This window comes from Crinia signifera, chromosome 4 (assembly GCF_055691185.1).
Source record: "Crinia signifera chromosome 4, ASM5569118v1, whole genome shotgun sequence".
NCBI lineage: Eukaryota > Metazoa > Chordata > Amphibia > Anura > Myobatrachidae > Crinia > Crinia signifera.
In genome coordinates this window covers 332775126-332801983 of record NC_139220.1, presented here as the reverse complement: position 1 = coordinate 332801983, position 26858 = coordinate 332775126, and the positions used below count along the sequence as shown (strand labels likewise).

The following is a 26858-nucleotide window of genomic DNA, read 5'->3' as shown; positions in this document are numbered from 1 at the left end:
ACAGAAGGGAAAGAATGGGGAGAGAGAGAGGGGGGGGGGTGAATGATTAGTATTCTAACAGCTCAAACTGTTGCAATATGGATTTATTTCGCATAATCTTAGTAAATAGTGATTTATGACAGAAAAAATATTTTCCTAATCAGTTGTTTATTTTTTATTAATATTTATATTATAAATTCTATGCATTATTTATTTATTTATTGTAAAGGTTCCTTTTTCACTTTTTTTTATCTCAAAGTCATTTTCTCCTTTGAGAAAGCAGGGAAGGGGAGGGGGGAGGAAGGGAGAAAAAGTGGGGGGAGTGGGGCTATATCGAAAATAGGTTTAATTATTAACAGATAGCTTAGGGCCTTATTTTGGTTCATTCTTTCTGACAAAATCCTTCTTAGATGGGCAAAACCATGGTGGGGCAGGTGTTACTGCAGGTGGGGCAGGTGTTACTTGTGCAGAGAGAATTAGATTTGGGTGGGGTTTTACTTCAAAGTGAGATCTATATTGAAGTGTAAAAATAAAGCAGCCAGTATTTACCCTGCACAGAAACAAAATAACTCACCCAAATCTAATTCTCTCTGCACATGTTACATCTGCCCCCCTGCAGTGCACATGGTTTTGTCCATCTAAGAAGGATTTTGTCAGAAAGAATGAACCAAATTAAGGCCCTTAGTTAGGCAAACTCATAATAGAATATTTAGTTCAACAGACTCCTTTCGGCCTCCTGGATGAATTGAACCTAGTTGATGCATCCAGAAGACCTCCTGACGGGCAAGGCTTCTGAAGAGGTATCCCCATCTTGGTGTTGGGGCAATGTGTTCTATCCCGACAATTTTCAATTCTGAGGGGTCCATATTATGGTGAAGGAAGAAGTGTTTTGATACACTATGCGTTAGAATCCCTTTCATAATATTTTGTCGGTGCTCAAGGAACCTAATTTTTAGTTATCTGGTCATGCGACCTACATAGTGAAGGTTACGGTTACACCTCAGAACATATATAATACACGTGGAGTTACAGTTTATAAATTGTGTTATGACATAACGGGTGACATTCTGTGGTCTGCGATTTCCATTTTTTTGCGGTAATTAGACCACAAAATGGCGATATCGCATTTTTCCATTAAATCGTTAATTTAATGGGATGCGCTAAGGGACTGAAATCGCATATTATGTGCGTTAAGGTATGCTGAGTAAAAATGCGAGATTAATTCGCATTTTTATCGCATCCAGATTTTTTCGTATAGAAAAGTATACAAGTCGCTTATTTAATGCAATGCGCATTTGCACATCGCATTTTTTAGGTGCCTAATTATCGCACTTATTTCAGACCAGGGTCTGTTAGGCGAATTAGCCAGAACCCTGCACAGATCGCAATGTTCTGTGCAGGGTTCTGCTGTAAAAAATAAAAGAAAGGGTTAAAATAAAAAAAAAAACGAGCGCGGGGTCCCCCGCCCGAGTATAACCAGCCCCGGGCTCACTGAGCCGGTGCTGGTGACATAAAATCAGGGTCCCCGACAAATAGGGGTCCCCTTGATTTCATGAAACCAGCACCAGGCTCAAGGTCCGGCGCTGGTTCCCAAAATACGGGGGACAAAGTGACTAGGGGTCCCCCGTATTTTAAGAACCAGCACCGGACACAACCAGCCAGCAGGGTAATGCCACAGCCGGGGGTAACTTATTATATAAGCTCCCGCGGCCAAAGCATTAACCCCCTGGCTGGTCAGCATGGGCAGGGGTCCTGGGGAAGTGGGGACCCCCCCAATGAAGGGGTCCCCCCCCTCCAGGACTTACCAGCCCATGCTGATAGTCCGGGGCTGTCCCCGATGCCCCTGGGCGGTGGGCATCGGGCTGATGGCTTGTGTAAAAAAAGAAGTAAAACTATTGTTTTATACTGGTGAACTATGAGTCCCAGCAAGCCTACCCCGCATGCTGGGACTTGGAGAACCACAAGTCCCAGCATGCGGGGCATTAAAGGGCCCGCTGGCACTTGTAGTTCAGCAGTACAAAAAATAGTTAACAAAATCACACTGACACACTGTAAAATAAAAGTTTAATACATACAAAACACACACACACTGATACTTACCTACCTTGAGCCCGTAGGTCGGTCCCTTGATCCTGGGTCCGTCCTCAGGGGCTCCAGGGCAGAAGAGTCCGGTTCCGGGGCGCTGGTCCTGGGGTTCCGGGGCTCCTTGGCTGCAGAATCCGGGGTCGGGGATCCGAGGTAGTCCCCAGGGGTAAAGCAAATCAAACTCACCTGGTCCCCGGCGACGACCTCGGAATCCTCTCCGGTGACAGCGCTGCTCCCATCTGGTACCCGGCTCGCAGGACTTTGACAGGCGCAGAGATGTTTCCTCCTCGGCGTCTCTGCACAGAATGATTTCTTGGCCAATCAGGAGCCGAGAAAATCGGAGCTTATATAATAAGTTTCCCCCGGCTGTGGCATTACCCTGCTGGCTGGTTGTGTCCGGTACTGGTTCTTAAAATACGGGGGACCCCTAGTCACTTTGTCCCCCGTATTTTGGGAACCAGCGCCGGACCTTGAGCCTGGTGCTGGTTTCATGAAATCAAGGGGACCCCTATTTGTCGGGGACCCTGATTTTATGTCACCAGCACCGGCTCAGTGAGCCCGGGGCTGGTTATGCTCGGGCGGGGGACCCCGCGCTCGTTTTTTTTTTTAAACTTTGCGTTGTCCTGCAAATGTGCGATTTTCAGACATGAAAATCGCACATTTTCAGGACTAAATACAGCGCACCACTTCGCCGCAAATCGCCCCTCTTCGCACTTTTCAGCCTCCAATGCGCATCACATTAAATATGCGCATTTTGACTGAAAAGTGCTATTTGTAAAAGTGCGATTTGCGGCGATGTGGTGCGCGAATAAAACATGCGCATTTAGCGCACAGCATAGAATGTCACCTAACGTTTTTCTTTTTGTGAAACTTGATAAGTCTTTGTGTTCATCATATGTGTGCACGTGTTACATTTATAGCAGCCCTTTGGTTTGGTTGGAAGCCATGTGTTCATAGAATCCGGAATCTGATCTATATTTTTCAAAAAGCTGGGAGCCAGTTTTTTGAGAGTGGTGTTCTTCTTGAAGATGAATGGGGGTTCAACTAGAAGGGATTGGTTCAGTAATGGGTCTTGTTTGAGGATGTTGTAGTTTTTTATGATTTTTGATCTTACTGCTTGCACTGTTATAAGTGGCAATGTAGGCCAGTTTTCTAGTCAGAGGTCTTTGAGGGCCTTCATCCTATCTCCTATTCTTCCCTTTAAGAAGTTGTTCTCTTTCGCAATTTAGTGATTCCGTGTATGCTTTCTCTCTTAGGTCTGGAGGATAGTCTCTTTGTAAAAAGGCGGAAGTCATTTTTTGGGACTGGAACATGACATTTTGAGTGTTGGAGCATTTCCTTCTCAGACATGTAAACTGACCTTTAGGTATTGCTCATTTCCAGGGGAGGTAGTGCTCACTTTGAAAGTGTAAATAGGCATTTATCCCTACTTCTTTGTTATGGTTCTTTGTGGCTATCTGATTTCCCATGATCTCCAATGAGATACCCAAAATTAAATATTGGTGGGGTGAAAGTGATGGGTGAACTTGAAATTATTATCATTGTGATTTTAAATAGTCTACAAAAGATTGTTCTGAAAGTGCATCCCCATCCCAAATAATAAAAAGGTCATCGGTGTACCGCCCATAGAAAACCAGGCTTGCGCCAAACTCTCTCCCCCAAATCAGTTGGTCCTCAAATTGCCCCATATATAAATTAGCGTAGCTTGGTGCAAACCTGGTTCCCATTGCGGTATCCATGACTTGTAAATAGTGCTTGTCCAAAAAAAGAAAATAATTGTGTTGTAAAATAAAAAGAATAGCATCCCGAAGAAGGTGTTGGTGTTCCACTCTCAGGTCATTATCCTTACCTAGCCTTTCGGCTATAGCTTGGACTCCTAAGTGATGTGGAATATTGGAGAATAAGCTTTGGACGTCCAATGTTAGAAAATGTAAGAGCTTTTCCAGGTTTGTTAATGGAAAAAATGCTCAGTGCTACAATCCCACTATGGAATGGAGCAACTAGAAGGACTGTTTAACACACAAGGAGGCTGGATGTATGTGGACACATCTGTACACAAATGTAACATCATGGTCAGTGTCTGTGATATTTGCTATTGTGTATAAATATACATCTTATACAATAAAAGTAGCGTTATCCTGGTAACCATTATGCTTTTATATATTAACTTTCTTACAGGACATATAAGGAGCAGGATTCAAATTAAGAGGACGTGGAAAGGGAAATTGTTCTCCGATCAAGCCAACTAAATACATCATATCTCCTTACACCTCAGGAGGAGGAACAAACACTATTTTATTTTCTGGATAGAAGAAACCTTCAGCAACTAATTTGTTCTCACCTCAGATATGATGAGTCTTACAGGAGAGAAACCACATGTGTGTTCTGAGTGTGACAAAGGCTTTACATGTAAATCACGGCTTCTCATACATCAGAGGAGTCACACAGGAGAGAAACCACATGTGTGCTCTGAGTGTGGCAAAGGCTTTACATGTAAATCACAGCTTTTCAGACATCAGAGGAGTCACACAGGAGAGAATCCACATGTGTGCACTGAGTGTGACAAAGGCTTTACATGTAAGTCACATCTTGTCATACATCAGAGGAGTCACACAGGAGAGAAGCCATATAAATGTTCTGAATGCAGCAAATGTTTTTCCCAGAAGTCAAAGCTTGTCATACATCAGAGGAGTCACACAGGAGAGAAGCCATATAAATGTTTTGAATGCTGCAAATGTTTTACCCGGAAGTCACTTCTTCTTCGACATCAGAGGAGTCACACAGGAGAGAATCCGTATAAATGTTCTGAATGCAGCAAATGTTTTTCCCGGAAGACACATCTTGTCCTACATCAGATGATTCACACAGGAGAGACACCGAATAAATGTTCTGAATGCAGCAAATGTTTTTCTCATAAGGCATATCTTGTAATACATCAGAGGAGTCACACAGGAGAGAAGCCATATACATGTTCTGAATGCAGCAAATGTTTTACTCAGAAGCCACATCTTGTCCTACATCAGAGGATTCACACAGGAGATAAACCATATCATTGTTCTGAATGCAGCAAATGTTTTTCTCAGAAGGCAGATCTTGTAAAACATCAGAGGAGTCACACAGGAGAGAGGCCATACAAATGTTCTGAATGCAGCAAATTTTTTTCTCTGAAGTCAGATCTTGTCCGACATCAGAGGAGTCACACAGGAGAGAAGCCATATAAATGTTCTGAATGCAGCAAATGTTTTACTCAGAAGTCAAATCTTGTCCTACATCAGAGGAGTCACACAGGAGAGAAGCCATATACCTGTTCTGAATGCAGCAAATGCTTTTCCCTGAAGTCACTTCTTGTCCGACATCACAGGAGTCACACAGGAGAGAAGCCATATAACTGTTCTGAATGCAGCAAATGTTTTTCCCAGAAGTCACAGCTTGTCCTACATCAGAGGAATCACACAGGGGAGAAGCCATATAAATGTTCTGAATGCAGCAAATGTTTTTCCCAGAAGTCACAGCTTGTCCAACATCAGAGGAGTCACACAGGAGAGAAGCCATATAAATGTTCTGAATGCAGCAAATGTTTTTCCCAGAAGTCAGATCTTGTCCTACATCAGAGGAGTCACACAGGAGAGAAGCCATAGAAATGCTCCGAATGCAACAAATGTTTTACCCAAGAGTCACATCTTGTCCAACATCAGAGGAGTGTGTTGGCAGTATTGATAAACAGATGGACAGACAGCACTATATGGGGTATATATAGACAGCGCCATATAGAGCAGATTGGAGGTGGTATACACAGACAAATGTATTCATAGAATACCATAAGGGGGTTTTGACGGATGGATACAGTAGGTGACTAGGACAGACAGAGCACCATATGGGGGAATAGCTTGCCAGGAGAGGGCATACAGACATTCTCTGTTCTCTGCCTCCCTCCCTGTGCATGTACATTGCTGGGCTCTGCCTCCCTCCCTGTGCACGTACACTGCTGGGCTCTGCCTCCCTCCCTGTGTACATACACTGCTGGGCTTTGCCCCTCTCCCTATAAATACACTGCTGGGCTTTGCCTCCCACCCTGTGTACATACACTACTGGGCTATGCCTCCCTCCCTGTGTGTACACTGCTAGGCTCTACCTCCATCCCTGTGTACATACACTGCTGAGCTCTGCCTCCCTCTTTCCCTGTGTAAGTAAGCTGCTGGGCTCTGCCTCTCTCCCTGTGTAAATACACTGCTGGGCTTTGCCTCCCCCTCTGTACATACACTGCTGGTCTCTGACTCCCTCCCTGTGTTAATACACTGCTGGGCTCTGCCTCTCTCCCTCTCTGTGTACGTGCACTGTTGTGCTCTACTTTCCTCCCTGGACATACACTGCTGGGCTTTGCCTCTCTCCCTGTGTACATGCACTGCTGTGCTCTACCTCCCTCCCTGTGTATGTACACTGCTGTGCTCTGCCTCCCACCCTGTGTATGTTCACTGCTGGGCTCTGCCTCCCTCCCTGTATACGTGCACTGCTGGGCTCCACCTCCGTCCCTGTGTATGTGCATTGCTGGGCTCCTCCTCCCTGTACATACACTTCTGGGCCCTGCTTCCCTTCCTCTCTGTGTTTGTGCAATTATTGGATCTGCCTCCCTCTCTCCCTGTGTACCTACACTGCTGGGCTCTGCCTCACTCCCTCTACATACACTGCTGGTCTCTGCCCCTCTTCCTGTGTCCGTGTTCTGCTGGGCTTTCCCTCCCTCTCTTTGTACATGCACTGCTGGGCTATGCTTGCATCCCTGTGTACATACACTGCTGGGATCTGCCTCCCTCCCTGTGTTCATACACTGCTGGGCTCTGCCTCCCTCCCTATGTATGTGCACTACTGGGTTCTGCCTCCCTCCCTGTGTATGCACAATGCTGGTTTCTGCCTCCCTCCCTGTACATACAATGCTGGGCCCTGCCTATCTCCCTCCCTTGCAGTACTTGCACTTGCTTCCCTCCCTGTGTACGTGCTCTGATAGGCTCTGCCTCCCTTCCTCTCTGTATATATGCACTGCTGGGCTCTGCCTCCCTCCCTCTCTGTGTATATGTGGCTCTGCCACTCTCCCTGTGTATGTACACTACTGGGCTCTACCTCTCTCCCTCCCTGTGTTTGTGCACTGCTGGGCTCTGCCACCCTCGCTGTGTACATGCTGTGTATGTGCACTGATGGGCTCTTCCTTCCTCCCTCCCTTTGTATGTGCACTGCTGGGTTCTGCTTCCCTCCCCATGTAGGTGCACTGCTGGGCTCTCCCCCTCCCTGTGTATGTGCACTGCTGGGCTCTGCCTCCCTCCCTCTCTGTGTAGGTGCACTGCTGGGCTCTGCCTTCTACCTCCCTGTGTACGTACACTGCTGTGCTCTGGTTCCCTCCCTGTGTATGTACACTGCTGGGCTCTTCCTCCCTCCCTGTGTATATGTACTGTCACAAATTACCCCTGTTGGGTCTGTGTGAATGCAGCCTGACTCCTGTGTCCTCAAGGTGCAATGCAGCTGTTGTATAATTAGACCAATAGCTCTGGACCTTGTTTCTCAGGCTGATCATCTGTAGTAAGTCCCCTCGTTAATGGAGCTTAGGTATTCTGATTGGGAGTGTTCCCTTTATCTCCCATGCTGCCTTTCACCCAGAGGCCTGTGATTGGTACAGTCTATCTGAATCTGTTCTCTGGTCATCAGCCATATTCCTCAGCCCTCCTGACCCTTCCTTGGTCCAGTGTTCCTAGTGCTTTCTGTTCTGCAGAGGATTAAGTGCTGGTTTTTCCATCTACAGTATTTCTGCTGATCCCTGTTAGAGTGTATATGTATGGAGTGATATGGGGTTTGCCATCCAGCCCCACACGGGTTATATTGTGTATTATTAACATCTTCATGCATTGTTGCATTTATGCTAATAGCAAGGACATACTGTCTTCTGTGTTTTTGTAGTCAGTGTGGTAGTGAGGAATTACTTATTTGGTTGCATTGTTGCATTCCTGGGAGTTCAGGGGGGGATTGCTCCCATATTCTTCCACTTAACTCCCTGGTGTTTCTGACTTAAGTAGGGGTTACTTATAATTGTACGTTGGTCTGCTGAAGGATCGCTTCCCGTGGAGTAAAGCCGTGCCACATTTTGCTTTGTTTCCCATTTCAGTTGGTTTTAGTTCGTTTCCCTCTTGTCCACTCTGGAGGTGTTGTGCATCTTCTTTCCTTTCAAACTCCTGGTGGCACTGGGGTTGTGGTGAACCTAATTTACCCCTTTTATAGTTGAAATCTTAGCTCTGCAGGTGCCTATAAGCTCTGGAGGTATTAATAGAGTTAGGGTTGGGATTGTGGCCTGTCCATCCCGGTAACCTTTTGTCTGAAATCCCAGCAGAGTCCTAACCAGTACACTGCTGGGCTCTGCCTCCCTCCCTCCCTGTGTACATACACTGCTGGGCTCTGCCTCCCTCCCTCCCTGTGTACATGCTCTGCAGGGCTCTGCCTCCCTCTCTCTCTGTGTATGTGCACTCCTGTTCTCTGCCACCCTCCCTGTACATACACTGCTTGGCTATGACTCCCTCCTTGTGTGCATAGACTGCTAGGCTCTGCCTCCCTCCCTGTGTATGTACACTGCTGGGCTCTGCCTCCATCCCTCTCTGTGTACACTGCTGGTAACTTTTTCCCACCCTCTCTTTGTATGTGCACTTCTGGGCTCTGCCTCCCTCCTTGTGTATATGCACTGCTGTGCTCCACCTTCCTCGCTGTGTGCATACACTGCTGGGCTCTGCCTCCCTCCCTCCCTCCCTGTGTACATGCTCTGCAGGGCTTTGCCTCCCTCTCTCTCTGTGTATGTGCACTCCTGTTCTCTGCCACCCTCCCTGTACATACACTGCTTGGCTATGACTCCCTCCTTGTGTACATGCACTGCTGGGCTCTGCCTCCCTCCCTGTGTAAGTACACTGCTGGGCTCTGCCTCCATCCCTCTCTGTGTACACTGCTGGTAACTTCCTCCCACCCTCTCTTTGTATGGGCACTTCTGGGCTCTGCCTCCCTCCTTGTGTATATGCACTGCTGGGCTCCACCTCCCTCGCTGTGTGCATACACTGCTGGGCTCTGCCTCCCTCCCTGTGTACGTGCACTGCTGGGATTTGCCTCACTCCCTGTGTGCGTGCCCTGCTGGGCTCCGCCTCTCTCGCTGTACATACACTGCCGGGCCCTGCGGCCCTCCCTTTGTATGTGCACTGCTGGGCTCTGCCTCCCTCTCTCCCTGTGTACGTACACTGCTGGGCTCTTCCTCCCTCCCGTTGTACATGCTCTTTTGGGCTCTGCCTCCCTCTATCTGTGTATGTGTACTGCTTGGCTCTGCCTCCCTCTATCTGTGTATGTGTACTGCTTGGCTCTGCCTCCCTCTATCTGTGTATGTGTACTGCTTGGCTCTGCCTCCCTCTCTCCCTGTGTATGTTACCAAGTATTTATTTTTACAGAGTGCAGTGGAATTACCTTTGGAGATCCTTCCAAGCAGCCGGGCCCCATAGTAATCTCTATAGTTACACCACTGATTATAGGAACCCTGTATGCGGCCTTGTACCACCCTACAGGTCTCCTCTGGTCTCTCTTCTTTCCCTCATGCCTCCATATTGCTGCCTTACCTCATGCACTCTGAATACTATGTACTACCTGTATCACATAGTAACCAATCAGTATTACATGTGTTAGTTGATGACACTAGACTGCTAAGAGTGGATTTCTAGTTGCTATGGGTTACAGCACCTCCTTGCATCTCACATGATATTATCCAGGTCTGATGGAGAGCACATTGTGTAATAGGCGAATACTAACATCCTCCATAATAATTAGCAGCCCAGTAACAGTATACATGTCTATGACACAGTATATAGTGATATAACCTGCGTGTACACTGAAGGACGATGTTCTAACTAGAGATGTGTGGGCTCGGATTCCCCAGATCCGACCCTGCACAAACAGTAGCAATCTGAGCCCGGGTCCGAGCACCGCTCTGAGCTTCCCGTCTGACTCGGATCCAGGCACGTGGGCAAAATGTCATTGCCCGATGCTGTATTCTCGCGAGATCCGGACCGCTATGTAAATAGCAAGTGCCCGGCACCATTTGTCACTCGTGAGTTAGGAGGGTTAGGGATAGGAGTGTGCTTAGTACTGTGCAGAGCTTTGTTAGGTTAGGTAGGTTAGGGACTGGAGCTGTGTTTTTATTTTTGCTGCTGGGGCAAAAGCCAGTGCCTACTAATGTCACTGTCTGCTCTGCTCTCTGCTGTTGTGTGCTCTGCACTGCCAGTGGCTGGCTGCAAGCCCAGTCAGTATTACCTCTAACTGGCCACTTCAATCAGACGTGTATATGACTGTGCAGTGTACACTGTTGTTAAACTTATTAACCACTTGTATACCAGTCTGCTGGTGCATCTGCTGGTGTATTTTTTACCTCCCTGCTGGTGTATTTTTTTTACAGCCTAATATAACTAGTAAAGATATTCTCTGCTGGTGCATCTACTGTACTGAGTCTGACATATAAATAAATATTAATGAATTAACAGTGTACTGGTGCATCTACTAAATAAAATAATATCTCTGCTGATGCATATTAATTTACTGCCATACATATAATATATCCCTGGTGGGGCCTAATTAATTTGCTGCCATATATATAATATCTCCCTGGTGATGCCTAATTAATTTACTGCCATTTATATAATATCTCTCTGGTGGTGCATAATTAATTTACTGCCATATATATAATATCTCCCTGGTGATGCATAATTAATTTACTGCCATTTATATAATATCTCTCTGGTGGGGCATAATTAATTTACTGCCGTATATATAATATCTCTCTGGTGGTGCATAATTAATTTACTGCCATATATATAATATCTCTCTGGTGGGGTCTAATTAATTTACTGCCATATATATAATATCTCTCTGGTGGGGTCTAATTAATTTACTGACATATATATAATATCTCTCTGTTGAGGCATAATTAATTTACTGGCATATATATATATAATATCTCCCTGGTGATGCATAATTAATTTACTGCCATTTATATAATATCTCTCTGGTGGGGCCTAATTAATTTACTGCCATATATATAATATCTCTCTGGTGGTGCATAATTAATTTACTGCCATATATATAATATCTCCCTGGTGATGCATAATTAATTTACTGCCATATATATATAACATCTCTCTGGTGATGCATAATTAATTTACTGCCATATATATAATATCTCCCTGGTGGTGCATAATTAATTTACTGCCATATATATAATATCTCCCTGGTGGTGCATAATTAATTTACTGCCATATATATAATATCTCCCTGGTGGTGCATAATTAATTTACTGCCATATATATAATATCTCTCTGGTGGGGTCTAATTAATTTACTGCCATATATATAATATCTCTCTGGTGGTGCATAATTAATTTACTGCCATATATATAATATCTCCCTGGTGATGCATAATTAATTTACTGCCATATATATAATATCTCCCTGGTGGTGCATAATTAATTTACTGCCATATATATAATATCTCTCTGGTGGTGCATAATTAATTTACTGCCATTTATATAATATCTCTCTGGTGGGGCATAATTAATTTACTGCCGTATATATACTATCTCTGTGTTGGGGCATAATAAATTACTGCCGTATATATAATATCTCTCTGGTGGTGCATAATTAATTTACTGCCATATATATAATATCTCTCTGGTGGTGCATAATTAATTTACTGCCATATATATATTATCTCTCTGGTGGGGTCTAATTAATTTACTGCCATATATATAATATCTCTCTGGTGGGGCATAATAATTTACTGCCGTATATATAATATCTCTCCGGTGGGGTCTAATAATTTACTGCCGTATATATAATATCTCTCTGGTGGGGTCTAATTAATTTACTGCTATATATATATATATATATATATATATATATATATATATATATATATATATATATATATAATATCTCTCTGGTGGTGCATAATTAATTTATTGCCATATATATAATATCTCTCTGGTGGGGCATAATTAATTTACTGCCGTATATATAATATCTCTCTGGTGGGGTCTAATTAATTTACTGCCATATATATATATATATATATATATATATAATATCTCTCTGGTGGTGCATAATTAATTTACTGCCATATATATAATATCTCTCTGGTGGGGCATAATTAATTTACTGCCATATATATAATATCTCTCTGTGGGGTCTAATAATTTACTGCCGTATATATAATATCTCTCTGGTGGGGTCTAATTAATTTACTGCCATATATATATATATATATATATATATATATTATATCCAGAGAGACAGGCACGATCCAGGGGGTCGTTGTTCAGCAACATTGCTGAATATCTGGATGCCTTTTTGCAGCCGTGTGTGCAGGATGGGAGCACTTACTTACGTGATACTACTGATCTGTTGGTGCAATTGAACGAGCTGGGTGATGTCCCTGGTGGCACGTGGATGTGCACCATGGACATCACCAGCTTGTATACTAATATTCCTCACGTGGATGGCATCACTGCTGTTAAAAAACTGTTAATGGGCAATCCATTGTATACTGGTCCAAACCTTGAATTTTTCCTTTCCCTCTTACGGTTAGTGTTAACCAGAAATTATTTCTATTTTTGTAATGCATATTACTTGCAGGTAAGCGGGTGTGCCATGGGATCTCCTGTGGCCCCCGCTTACGCCAACACATACATGGTGGATATTGAACATGACTTTTTCTTTAACCGTGAAGTGAGGGATAAGGTGTTTTTCTATAAAAGATATATAGATGACGTCCTACTCTTTTGGAGGGGACGCCTTGAAGAGTTTGAAACCTTAATGACAGACATCAATCATTTTGATTGCCCTATCAAATTCACGTACCATTCCAGTCTTGAAGAAATCAATTATCTTGACGTTAAAATTAGCATTGTAGACTTTAAAATAGTGACAACCCTATTTTCAAAGATCACTGACAGAAACATGTTGCTCAGAGCCGACAGTTACCACCCACCAGCGACGATTCGCGGACTTCCGTACTCTCAATACCTTAGGGCCAAACGCATCACCAGTGACACTGAGATGCTTGAGGGTACACTTGTTAAAATGACTGATAAATTTAAAGAGAGAGGCTACCCTGATACCATCTTGAGTACCGCTCTCTCTAAAGTTGACAAGATATCTAGAGACGATGCCCTGACGCAGTCTAACAAAACTACCCCTGATAAACCAGGTGAACGAATACACTGGGTACAGAGTTACTCTACTGCCCAAAAAGAGATAAATGAGTGGAGTAAAAAATTGTGGCCCATTGTAAGAGATGACAAAGATCTTAAATGCTTTAAATACTCTAAAATTATGCCATGCTACAAGAAAGGCAAAAGTATCCGAGACTGGCTAGTCCACACTGACGTTAGCGAATTAATGAATAATGACATCAGAATACGCACTAGAGAACCAGGGTGTTATAAGTGCACGGGGTGCACTACGTGCCAACATATGGTGGCCTCTAAATTTTTTTACCATCCACACTCTGGTAAGAAATACACCATTCGCTATGCTTTAACTTGTTCTAGTTCTTACGCTGTGTATATGGTCAAATGCCCGTGCGGGCTTTGCTATATTGGCAAAACCATTCGCACCTTTAAGGAGCGAATGGCGATGCACCGGACTTCCATCAGGGCGGCATTAGCTGGAAAACCGTCCGATCAGCCTCTCGCAAGACATTTTGCTGAGCATAAGCATAATTTGTCTAATTTTAAACACACTATTATTGATCATGTGCCGGAGAATAAAAGAAGAGGTGACAGACATAAAGCATTATTGCAATGTGAATCCAAATGGATTTTTGTTTTAGATACTGTCAAACCGAAAGGCCTAAATGATCATTTGAATTTAAATGTGTTCATCAATTAGAAAGATCTCTTCCATATGAGCCCTTTTATTATTGCTCACCTAGGTTGACATCTCCTTCAGATATTAGATGTTATAAACTGGTGTTTGATAATCTTTATTTGACGCTATGTTTTAATGCATATTTTGCTGGTTTTATTAATGTTTGTTTTTGTTTGTACAGGAGGATCCGCGTCGCCTGGGTTACGGAGGCGTGACTACAGCGCTGGGGACTCTGGGATTGCCGGACCCGGAAGCCCTGCGTGGAACGCACGCCGGGGAGCGTGGAGCGCACGCCGGGACCTGAGGCGAGGTGGATCCACCTTCACGTGTCATTATGTATATAAGGTGAGCACTTTGTATCTTACATTTGTACTGCTGCCTGACGAAGGGCGAATAAAGCCCGAAAGCTTGCATTCACTCAGTGGTCTGAGTTTGATTTACCTGCCGTTGTATTAATCCGCATGTGCTGGTCCCTGGAGGTGATATATATATATATATATATATATAATATCTCTCTGGTGGTGCATAATTAATTTATTGCCATATATATAATATCTCTCTGGTGGGGCATAATTAATTTACTGCCGTATATATAATTTCTCTCTGGTGGGGTCTAATTAATTTACTGCCGTATATATAATATCTCTCTGTTGGCGGCTAATTAATTTACTGCCGTATATATAATATCTCCCTGGTGGTGCATAATTAATTTACTGCCATTTATATAATATCTCTCTGGTGGTGCATAATAAATTACTGCCATATATATAATATCTCTCTGGTGGTGCATAATAAATTACTGCCGTATATATAATATCTCTCTGGTGGTGCATAATTAATTTACTGCCGTATATATAATATCTCTCTGGTGGTGCATAATTAATTTACTGCCGTATATATAATATCTCTCTGGTGGGGTCTAATTAATTTACTGCCGTATATATAATATCTCTCTGGTGGGGCATAATTAATTTACTGCCGTGTATATATAATATCTCTCTGGTGGGGTCTAATTAATTTACTGCCGTATATATAATATCTCCCTGGTGGTGCATAATTAATTTACTGCCGTATATATAATATCTCTCTGGTGATGCCTAATTAATTTACTGCCATATATATAATATCTCTCTGTTGGGGCATAATTAATTTACTGCCGTATATATAATATATCTCTGGTGGGGCATAATTAATTTACTGCCGTATATATAATATATCTCTCTGGTGGGGTCTAATTAATTTACTGCCATATATATTATATCTCTCTGGTGGGGCATAATTAATTTACTGCCGTGTATATATAATATCTCTCTGGTGGGGCATAATTAATTTACTGCCGATGCAGGCGGGGGGTATAGCGCGGCACTCAGGGCGGATTGAAATCAAACAACAGGAGCCATACCTTGCGGTTGACGTTTCAGCCTTTCGGCTTTTATCAAAACAGCTAACATAACAAATAATGTGTACTCACCTCTATAAGAAGAGCAGAATCACCTGTTTGTGCATGCACGGCGGCCATCTTCTTCCGCCCACAATAGGGCAGTTCCGGATGACATTACTGTGGGGGAGACTGTTGTCGTAGCAACGAGACAACAGTTTGTGTCCTGGTTGGACAATAAAGTTTTTGTTAAAAGTGAAAAAGAAAAAAAACTTTTAAGGGTACATTTGAAAAAATGCAGCAATCGCCATCAAGAGCTGCCTACTAGGAATAGTTGGGGGGAAAATGGGGGCGGATAAAAAGAGCTATATAATTAACTTGTGTTCACTAGCAAAGGTGATTATTAGTAGGACCTGGATGTCAAGTGAGGGCCCAGATTTTAATAAATGGGTTGCCTTAGTGAATTATATCTACAGACAGGAAAAAACATTATATAGGGCAAGGAAAGGGGAAGCTAGATTTGAAAAGGTATGGGGGAACTGGGGTAAAAGTAGACATTTTCACTAATATAATGGCACTTTCGTATGTATATTGCTATATTTTTTATCGCGGTCCTCTTAAGAGGCTCTCGAGCCATAGTCACTGGTTTTTTCCCTTTCTCTTTTCTTTTTTTGTTTCTCTTTCTTTTTTTTTTTTGTTTTTTTTTTTTTTTCCTGTGCTTTATTATTCTTAACACTGAAGATTTTAATGAGAAGTGGATTCCCATTGTGAATCACTCTTGCTTACACTTCTACTTTTTACTTGTTTTGTTGTTGTGTTTTTTTTTTTTTCTTTTTTTTTATATTCACTAGTTTACACTAATTATAATATTACGGTCACTTAATAATAGGATGATAGTTATAGCAACTTAAGGATGAATTGTAGATCACAGAGTATTATCACTATTGCTGCTTCTACCGGGTTTCCCCTCTTACTTATTTTTTTTTTTTTTTTTTTTTTTTTTTTTTTTTAGTATTGTTACGGGCGCATGCCCTCCTGTAATTATGATTCAGCCAGCTAATATTACGAGATGCTTAATAAGTTAAGATGCGCTCAAACCCTCCCCTCTCCACTAAACCGATGGTCTGCCACCCCGTATCATCTCATGATATAGATAAGCATGGTCAGATAGGCCGTAAGGTACCTCCTCATGGAATATGTTGATTCCCGGAGTGCCGGCTGAGCAGCACAGGATCAATAAAAGTTAAATGGACCGAGCAAGGAGATCGCGATGTATAACTATAAGGAATATATCTGTATTTTCGAAATTGAAATGTCTGTACTATATGAATGTTTTTTTTATGATGATGTATGTCTTTTTGTAAAATTGAAATAAAGAAAAAGAGGTTAAAAAAAAAAAAAGTGAAAAAGAAAAAAAAATTTTAAGGGTACATTTGAAAAAATGCAGCAATTGCTGCAGTGTGTTTTGGGCTTAATAAAGACAATGTGTGCCTATTATATATTTAGTGTGACCGCTATCCAAGCAACAAACGGTGATTCATACTTCAAATAACACGGCAAATACTAACATAAATATCGTGAAAAATTTTTTTTGATAGCGGATACATTTTTTCAAACTTACAGTGTATGCAACATATACAACCAATTAGAAATTAACATAACGGAGCATCTGGACTTCTTAAAAGGTACAGTTGGTGGCTTAAAAAAGCTACATTTCATCAGGGGTGTTGTAAGCTAGAACTACCCTGCTCATTGGCTGGGTATCCATTGATCTGTCTAATTGACTTACAACTCTGTGTCTTAGACAGCTAAAAAAGCTGTCATAGAAAGCTGTGAAGGCTCAGTATTTCATTTAAGCCTTTAGGAGCCAGGGTCTCTAACTTGAAGATCCATCTGGCTTCTAATTGCAGTAATTTTTTTCCCCGATCTCCGCCTCTGGCGAGGGGGGGGACTTGGTCAATGATCATGTATTTGACCGTTGCAATGGAGTGCTTCGCTTGAGCATAGTGGCGAGCGAGTGGCTGGTCACTAGTGCCTTTTTTAATGGCCGCCCGGATTGCCGAGCGGTGATTTGCCATCCGCTCTTTAAAGGGCCTTTCAGTTTTGCCCACGTATACCAACGAACATGGGCAAGTAATGGTGTATACCACGAATTTAGATGTACAAGAGAGGTGGTATTTAATTGGGAATCTTTTTCCCGTGTGGGGATGGGGAAAGATGTGCCTACTTGCAAAAACCCGCAGGTTGTGCAGTTGGGACATCGAAAGCATCCCTTCTTGCTAGATCCTAGAAACGTTGTTGGTGTATTTTTTCCCAAACCCGTAATGTCTGTACGAACCAAGTGATCTTTTAGATTGCGCCCTCGGCGGTAAGCTGGCATGAGGGCAGTATTTTGTAGATTCAGGTCCCGGTCTGATCTAACGATGGGCCACAGTTTTTTGGCCTTCCTGACCCTATCTGGTGTCTCGAGGTTATATGAATTAACCCATACTAATTTTTTGTTTATGTCTTTTTGATCATTTGGTTTTTTTGGTGTTAATAAGGTTGTTCTGGATTTGGTTAGGGCTTTTGTTCTTTGTTGGGCTAACAGGTCCCTGTCATACCCCCGTGCCAAGAACTTATCCCGCATGGTGTCAAGCTCCTGTGTGGCTTCATGTGGGTCACTCACTATCCGCCGAACCCTTAGAAATTGACTATAGGGGAGCGAACTTTTACTATGAATGGGGTGTGCGCTGCTGGCCAGGACGAAATTATTTCTGTCCGTAGCTTTTCTGAACAGGCCAGTTTGGATCACTCTATCCTTTTTAGAGATTTTTACATCTAGGAAATTAATAGTTTCCTGTTCTATGTTAAATGTGAATTTGACCGGACTTATAGTGGCATTATGGTTATTGATCAAGTTTACAAAGGTGTCTTCCGGGCCTGTCCACAAGATGAGGATATCATCTATATATCTGTGGTAACTTACAATGTGCCGTTCGATGGCCTGATCCGAAAAGAAAAGGTCCCTTTCGACCTCATACATGAAGGCGTTGGCCACTGATGGGGCCACACTTGACCCCATGGCCACGCCCTCTGTCTGCAGGTAGTGGGCACCATCACAAAAGAAGTAATTTCTACTCAAAACTTGTTCCAGTAACTCAAGGTAAAAACCAAGGTCTGGACCGGCATAATTGATGTTGTTGGTGAGGAGTCTCCTCACAGCCTGCAGTCCTGCCTGGTGAGGTATGCAGGTGTACAGATTACACACATCAACGGTTATGAACAGACATTGTTCTGGTAATGTGCCCAGTTGTACTAGGGCATTGAGTAGGGTTGAAGTGTCCTTAAGGAACGTAGGGAGGGCTTGGATGGCTGGTTGTAAAAACCCATCCAGGTAGACCGATATCGGCTGGAAGAGGGAACCTCTTGCCGAAATTATCGGCCTACCTGGTGGCCTCGTTGGGTGCTTGTGTATTTTTGGGATCAGATATAAAATGGGCTTAATCGGGAAAGTCACTGTTAGGTGGTCTCGGCATGCTTCAGAGATGAGTCCTTCTTCCACTGCTGTCTTAAGAACAGAATCAAGCTGTTTCTTGAATGCTGGTAACGGATCACTTTGTAACTTGGTATATGTCCATGTGTCAGACAGTTGGCGGTGGATCTCTTCCCGGTAGGCCGATAGATTTTGCACCACTATCGACCCTCCCTTGTCGGACTGGCGGATGACTATATCTTCATAAGAAGCCAGATTTTTTAATGCCTGTCTCTCATCATGGGACATGTTCCACTTAGTGGCTTTCTGGTTAAGCTTTACCTCTTGGAGCCCCTCACAGAGCATCCGTGAAAAGGTTTTCAAAGAGGGATTTGTACTCGGTGGATCAAACACAGAGCGAGGCTTGAATCGGCTCATGTGTTTTGGAACTGTCGACGTGATGGAAGCTGTCGTGTCGTCTTTAAAATGTTCCTTCAATCTAAGTTTGCGATTTAGTTGGAAGGTTTCCACTTGGTGTTGTAGGGGGTCGGCAGAGGGAGTGGGGATGAATGCTAGGCCTTTCTGAAGAACTTTAATTTCTGCCGGGGATAGGATTCTATCCGATAAATTGAATACGATATCCTCTATCGCCTCGGGGGTCTTCTGGCCTGCCTTGATCTCCCGGACGTTTTGCCTGCCCCTTCTCGTTCGGGAGGGTTTTTTCCTGAAATCTGAGCTCGGGTGCGAACTCCTAAAGGGCGTGCACCTGGGGATTCATTTCTATCGCTGTCGCTGCCTGTAGTCGCAGAATCATTATTAGGTCTGCGTCTGTTTCTATAGGACTTGCGGCGGGAAGGGTTTTGTGGTTCCTCGCGGAATTGTGTGCCTGTGAGCCAACCATACACTCGTTGGTACTCATAGTCTTGGTCGACCTTGGTGCGTTTGGCTTTTTTATATTGGAGTAACTCCTCTTTGTATTTATCGACATCATTGTTCAATTTTGTGAGCCACTCCCCTGTGGGGTCTGTAGACAGGGTAGGCATGTGTTCTTTTTCAAAGTTGGAGTAACACTCCTTGGCTTTATTCAATTCCTTCCTGGACTCTTCAATGACCAATAAGAGCAAGTCGAACGAACATTTATTTAATATCGATGTCCATTTAATGCAAAAATCGGCATTGTATCGGCCGATAGTCGGAACATTTTTGATCCGAAACCCTCTTGGGATTTTTTTGTCCCTATAATAATTTGAGAGGGTCAGGCCATGATAAAAAAAGTCCAACTCCCGTTTTTTTAGTTTAAACAGGTTAGCAAGTATATCTTTGGGGCTATTTCTGCCCTCTAGCAGCGTTGGTTCATCGGTAAACAGGATTCCCTAAGCTTCCGATTCCGAGAAGCTATGGACCTTACCAGGGATCAGAGTGACCCGCTGGTGGGTTGTCTCACCCGTGGCCGTTAGTGGTGTACTCATACTGGTCACGGGGGAATAGGACCAAGTGGATGTGCAAACTTCACAAGTAAATGTGCAAACTTAGCAAGTACATGTGCAAATATAGCAAGTGGGTAGTAGAGCGATCCAAAAAGGTGACTGGTGCAGCAGCGACAGGGTTAAATGCTTGGCAGTTCAATGCAATGCTTGTGCAGCAACAGCGGAGGTTAGACACTTAGCAATCCAATGCAGTGCTTGTGCACAATGCTGCAGTTAATCCTGATGAAATTATAATAAAGTGGCTGAGTGCAGAGAGAAGGTGACTGGTGCAGCAGCGACGGGGTTAAATGCTTGGCAGTTCAATGCAATGCTTATGCAGCAACAACGGAGGTTAGACACTTAGCAATCCAATGCAGTGCTTGTGCGCAATGCTGCAGTTAATCCTGATGAAATTATAATAAAGTGGCTGAGTGCAGAAAGAAGGTACCAACTTTACTTTAAAGTGTCCAGTGCTTCGTGGATAAAGTGCTGTGTGCTCCCAAGTGAACAAACAATGATGCTGCTGGGCTGATACAGGCGTTTGAAATAACTTCTGGGGAAGGTGCCTTGCGGTGGAGCCAGACGCTGCACTCACTATGGGTGTCTGCAGGGATCCGGTCTCCTATACAGGTACAGGGCAATGCCGGCACTCCAGTCCTCTTGCGTCTTAGGTGCCTGGTGCCTTCGCTGAGCGGGCAGCTGCGCTGGACGCTGGATGCAGGCGGGGGGTATAGCGCGGCACTCAGGGCGGAATGAAATCAAACAACAGGAGCCATACCTTGCGGTTGACGTTTCAGCCTTTCGGCTTTTATCAAAACAGCTAACATAACAAATAATGTGTACTCACCTCTATAAGAAGAGCAGAATCACCTGTTTGTGCATGCACGGCGGCCATCTTCTTCCGCCCACAATAGGGCAGTTCCGGATGACATCACTGTGGGGGAGACTGTTGTCGTAGCAACGAGACAACAGTTTGTGTCCTGGTTGGACAATAAAGTTTTTGTTAAAAGTGAAAAAGAAAAAAAACTTTTAAGGGTACATTTGAAAAAATGCAGCAATTGCTGCAGTGTGTTTTGGGCTTAATAAAGACAATGTGTGCCTATTATATATTTAGTGTGACCGCTATCCAAGCAACAAACGGTGATTCATACTTCAAATAACACGGCAAATACTAACATAAATATCGTGAAAAAATGTTTTTGATAGCGGATACATTTTTTCAAACTTACAGTGTATGCAACATATACAACCAATTAGAAATTAACATAACGGAGCATCTGGACTTCTTAAAAGGTACAGTTGGTGGCTTAAAAAAGCTACATTTCATCAGGGGTGTTGTAAGCTAGAACTACCCTGCTCATTGGCTGGGTATCCATTGAAGATCCATCTGGCTTCTAATTGCAGTAATTTTTTTCCCCGATCTCCGCCTCTGGCGAGGGGGGGGACTTGGTCAATGATCATGTATTTGACCGTTGCAATGGAGTGCTTCGCTTGAGCATAGTGGCGAGCGAGTGGCTGGTCACTAGTGCCTTTTTTAATGGCCGCCCGGATTGCCGAGCAGTGATTTGCCATCCGCTCTTTAAAGGGCCTTTCAGTTTTGCCCACGTATACCAACGAACATGGGCAAGTAATGGTGTATACCACGAATTTAGATGCACAAGAGAGGTGGTATTTAATTGTAAGCAGGGTAGTTCTAGCTTACAACACCCCTGATGAAATGTAGCTTTTTTAAGCCACCAACTGTACCTTTTAAGAAGTCCAGATGCTCCGTTATGTTAATTTCTAATTGGTTGTATATGTTGCATACACTGTAAGTTTGAAAAAATGTATCCGCTATCAAAAAAATTTTTTCACGATATTTATGTTAGTATTTGCCGTGTTATTTGAAGTATGAATCACCGTTTGTTGCTTGGATAGCGGTCACACTAAATATATAATAGGCACACATTGTCTTTATTAAGCCCAAAACACACTGCAGCAATTGCTGCATTTTTTCAAATGTACCCTTAAAAGTTTTTTTTCTTTTTCACTTTTAACAAAAACTTTATTGTCCAACCAGGACACAAACTGTTGTCTCGTTGCTACGACAACAGTCTCCCCCACAGTGATGTCATCCGGAACTGCCCTATTGTGGGCGGAAGAAGATGGCCGCCGTGCATGCACAAACAGGTGATTCTGCTCTTCTTATAGAGGTGAGTACACATTATTTGTTATGTTAGCTGTTTTGATAAAAGCCGAAAGGCTGAAACGTCAACCGCAAGGTATGGCTCCTGTTGTTTGATTTCATTCCGCCCTGAGTGCCGCGCTATACCCCCCGCCTGCATCCAGCGTCCAGCGCAGCTGCCCGCTCAGCGAAGGCACCAGGCACCTAAGACGCAAGAGGACTGGAGTGCCGGCATTGCCCTGTACCTGTATAGGAGACCGGATCCCTGCAGACACCCATAGTGAGTGCAGCGTCTGGCTCCACCGCAAGGCACCTTCCCCAGAAGTTATTTCAAACGCCTGTATCAGCCCAGCAGCATCATTGTTTGTTCACTTGGGAGCACACAGCACTTTATCCACGAAGCACTGGACACTTTAAAGTAAAGTTGGTACCTTCTTTCTGCACTCAGCCACTTTATTATAATTTCATCAGGATTAACTGCAGCATTGCGCACAAGCACTGCATTGGATTGCTAAGTGTCTAACCTCCGTTGTTGCTGCATAAGCATTGCATTGAACTGCCAAGCATTTAACCCCGTCGCTGCTGCACCAGTCACCTTCTCTCTGCACTCAGCCACTTTATTATAATTTCATCAGGATTAACTGCAGCATTGTGCACAAGCACTGCATTGGATTGCTAAGTGTCTAACCTCCGCTGTTGCTGCACAAGCATTGCATTGAACTGCCAAGCATTTAACCCTGTCGCTGCTGCACCAGTCACCTTTTTGGATCGCTCTACTACCCACTTGCTATATTTGCACATGTACTTGCTAAGTTTGCACATTTACTTGTGAAGTTTGCACATCCACTTGGTCCTATTCCCCCGTGACCAGTATGAGTACACCACTAACGGCCACGGGTGAGACAACCCACCAGCGGGTCACTCTGATCCCTGGTAAGGTCCATAGCTTCTCGGAATCGGAAGCTGAGGGAATCCTGTTTACCGATGAACCAACGCTGCTAGAGGGCAGAAATAGCCCCAAAGATATACTTGCTAACCTGTTTAAACTAAAAAAACGGGAGTTGGACTTTTTTTATCATGGCCTGACCCTCTCAAATTATTATAGGGACAAAAAAATCCCAAGAGGGTTTCGGATCAAAAATGTTCCGACTATCGGCCGATACAATGTCGATTTTTGCATTAAATGGACATCGATATTAAATAAATGTTCGTTCGACTTGCTCTTATTGGTCATTGAAGAGTCCAGGAAGGAATTGAATAAAGCCAAGGAGTGTTACTCCAACTTTGAAAAAGAACACATGCCTACCCTGTCTACAGACCCCACAGGGGAGTGGCTCACAAAATTGAACAATGATGTCGATAAATACAAAGAGGAGTTACTCCAATATAAAAAAGCCAAACGCACCAAGGTCGACCAAGACTATGAGTACCAACGAGTGTATGGTTGGCTCACAGGCGCACAATTCCGCGAGGAACCACAAAACCCTTCCCGCCGCAAGTCCTATAGAAACAGACGCAGACCTAATAATGATTCTGCGACTACAGGCAGCGACAGCGATAGAAATGAATCCCCAGGTGCACGCCCTTTAGGGGTTCGCACCCGAGCTCAGATTTCAGGAAAAAACCCTCCCGAACGAGAAGGGGCAGGCAAAACGTCCGGGAGATCAAGGCAGGCCAGAAGACCCCCGAGGCGATAGAGGATATCGTATTCAATTTATCGGATAGAATCCTATCCCCGGCAGAAATTAAAGTTCTTCAGAAAGGCCTAGCATTCATCCCCACTCCCTCTGCCGACCCCCTACAACACCAAGTGGAAACCTTCCAACTAAATCGCAAACTTAGATTGAAGGAACATTTTAAAGACGACACGACAGCTTCCATCACGTCGACAGTTCCAAAACACATGAGCCGATTCAAGCCTCGCTCTGTGTTTGATCCACCGAGTACAAATCCCTCTTTGAAAACCTTTTCACGGATGCTCTGTGAGGGGCTCCAAGAGGTAAAGCTTAACCAGAAAGCCACTAAGTGGAACATGTCCCATGATGAGAGACAGGCATTAAAAAATCTGGCTTCTTATGAAGATATAGTCATCCGCCAGTCCGACAAGGGAGGGTCGATAGTGGTGCAAAATCTATCGGCCTACCGGGAAGAGATCCACCGCCAACTGTCTGACACACGGACATATACCAAGTTACAAAGTGATCCGTTACCAGCATTCAAGAAACAGCTTGATTCTGTTCTTAAGACAGCAGTGGAAGAAGGACTCATCTCTGAAGCATGCCGAGACCACCTAACAGTGACTTTCCCGATTAAGCCCATTTTATATCTGATCCCAAAAATACACAAGCACCCAACGAGGCCACCAGGTAGGCCGATAATTTCGGCAAGAGGTTCCCTCTTCCAGCCGATATCGGTCTACCTGGATGGGTTTTTACAACCAGCCATCCAAGCCCTCCCTACGTTCCTTAAGGACACTTCAACCCTACTCAATGCCCTAGTACAACTGGGCACATTACCAGAACAATGTCTGTTCATAACCGTTGATGTGTGTAATCTGTACACCTGCATACCTCACCAGGCAGGACTGCAGGCTGTGAGGAGACTCCTCACCAACAACATCAATTATGCCGGTCCAGACCTTGGTTTTTACCTTGAGTTACTGGAACAAGTTTTGAGTTGAAATTACTTCTTTTGTGATGGTGCCCACTACCTGCAGACAGAGGGTGTGGCCATGGGGTCAAGTGTGGCCCCATCAGTGGCCAACGCCTTCATGTATGAGGTCGAAAGGGACCTTTTCTTTTCGGATCAGGCCATCGAACGGCATGTAATTTACCACAGATATATAGATGATATCCTCATCTTGTGGACAGGCCCGGAAGACACCTTTGTAAACTTGATCAATAACCATAATGCCACTATAAGTCCGGTCAAATTCACATTTAACATAGAACAGGAAACTATTAATTTCCTAGATGTAAAAATCTCTAAAAAGGATGGAGTGATCCAAACTGGCCTGTTCAGAAAAGCTACGGACAGAAATAATTTCGTCCTGGCCAGCAGCGCACACCCCATTCATAGTAAAAGTTCGCTCCCCTATAGTCAATTTCTAAGGGTTCGGCGGATAGTGAGTGACCCACATGAAGCCACACAGGAGCTTGACACCATGCGGGATAAGTTCTTGGCACGGGGGTATGACAGGGACCTGTTAGCCCAACAAAGAACAAAAGCCCTAACCAAATCCAGAACAACCTTATTAACACCAAAAAAACCAAATGATCAAAAAGACATAAACAAAAAATTAGTATGGGTTAATTCATATAACCCCGAGACACCAGATAGGGTCAGGAAGGCCAAAAAACTGTGGCCCATCGTTAGATCAGACCGGGACCTGAATCTACAAAATACTGCCCTCATGCCAGCTTACCGCCGAGGGCGCAATCTAAAAGATCACTTGGTTCGTACAGACATTACGGGTTTGGGAAAAAATACACCAACAACGTTTCTAGGATCTAGCAAGAAGGGATGCTTTCGATGTCCCAACTGCACAACCTGCGGGTTTTTGCAAGTAGGCACATCTTTCCCCCATCCCCACACGGGAAAAAGATTCCCAATTAAATACCACCTCTCTTGTACATCTAAATTCGTGGTATACACCATTACTTGCCCATGTTCGTTGGTATACGTGGGCAAAACTGAAAGGCCCTTTAAAGAGCGGATGGCAAATCACCGCTCGGCAATCTGGGCGGCCATTAAAAAAGGCACTAGTGACCAGCCACTCGCTCGCCACTATGCTCAAGCGAAGCACTCCATTGCAACGGTCAAATACATGATCATTGACCAAGTCCCCCCCCTCGCCAGAGGCGGAGATCGGGGAAAAAAATTACTGCAATTAGAAGCCAGATGGATCTTCAAGTTAGAGACCCTGGCTCCTAAAGGCTTAAATGAAATACTGAGCCTTCACAGCTTTCTATGACAGCTTTTTAAGCTGTCTAAGACACAGAGTTGTAAGTCAATTAGACAGATCAATGGATACCCAGCCAATGAGCAGGGTAGTTCTAGCTTACAACACCCCTGATGAAATGTAGCTTTTTTAAGCCACCAACTGTACCTTTTAAGAAGTCCAGATGCTCCGTTATGTTAATTTCTAATTGGTTGTATATGTTGCATACACTGTAAGTTTGAAAAAATGTATCCGCTATAAAAAAAATTTTTTCACGATATTTATGTTAGTATTTGCCGTGTTATTTGAAGTATGAATCACCGTTTGTTGCTTGGATAGCGGTCACACTAAATATATAATAGGCACACATTGTCTTTATTAAGCCCAAAACACACTGCAGCAATTGCTGCATTTTTTCAAATGTACCCTTAAAAGTTTTTTTTCTTTTTCACTTTTAACAAAAACTTTATT

General features: G+C 43.8%; 1 protein-coding gene across 1 annotated transcript in view; it reads left to right on the top strand.

Annotated features, from left to right (window-relative positions):
- LOC146076004 (uncharacterized) overlaps positions 1 to 11985 on the top strand; it is a 28656-nt gene extending 16671 nt beyond the window's left edge. Inside the window, exon 3 of the mRNA XM_083185763.1 lies at positions 4243 to 11985. Within this exon, the coding sequence (XP_083041889.1) occupies positions 4413 to 5702 (1290 nt within the window). The 5' untranslated portion in view covers positions 4243 to 4412 and the 3' untranslated portion in view covers positions 5703 to 11985. The remainder of the gene's footprint in view (positions 1 to 4242) is intronic.
- The last annotated feature ends 14873 nt before the right edge of the window (positions 11986 to 26858 follow it).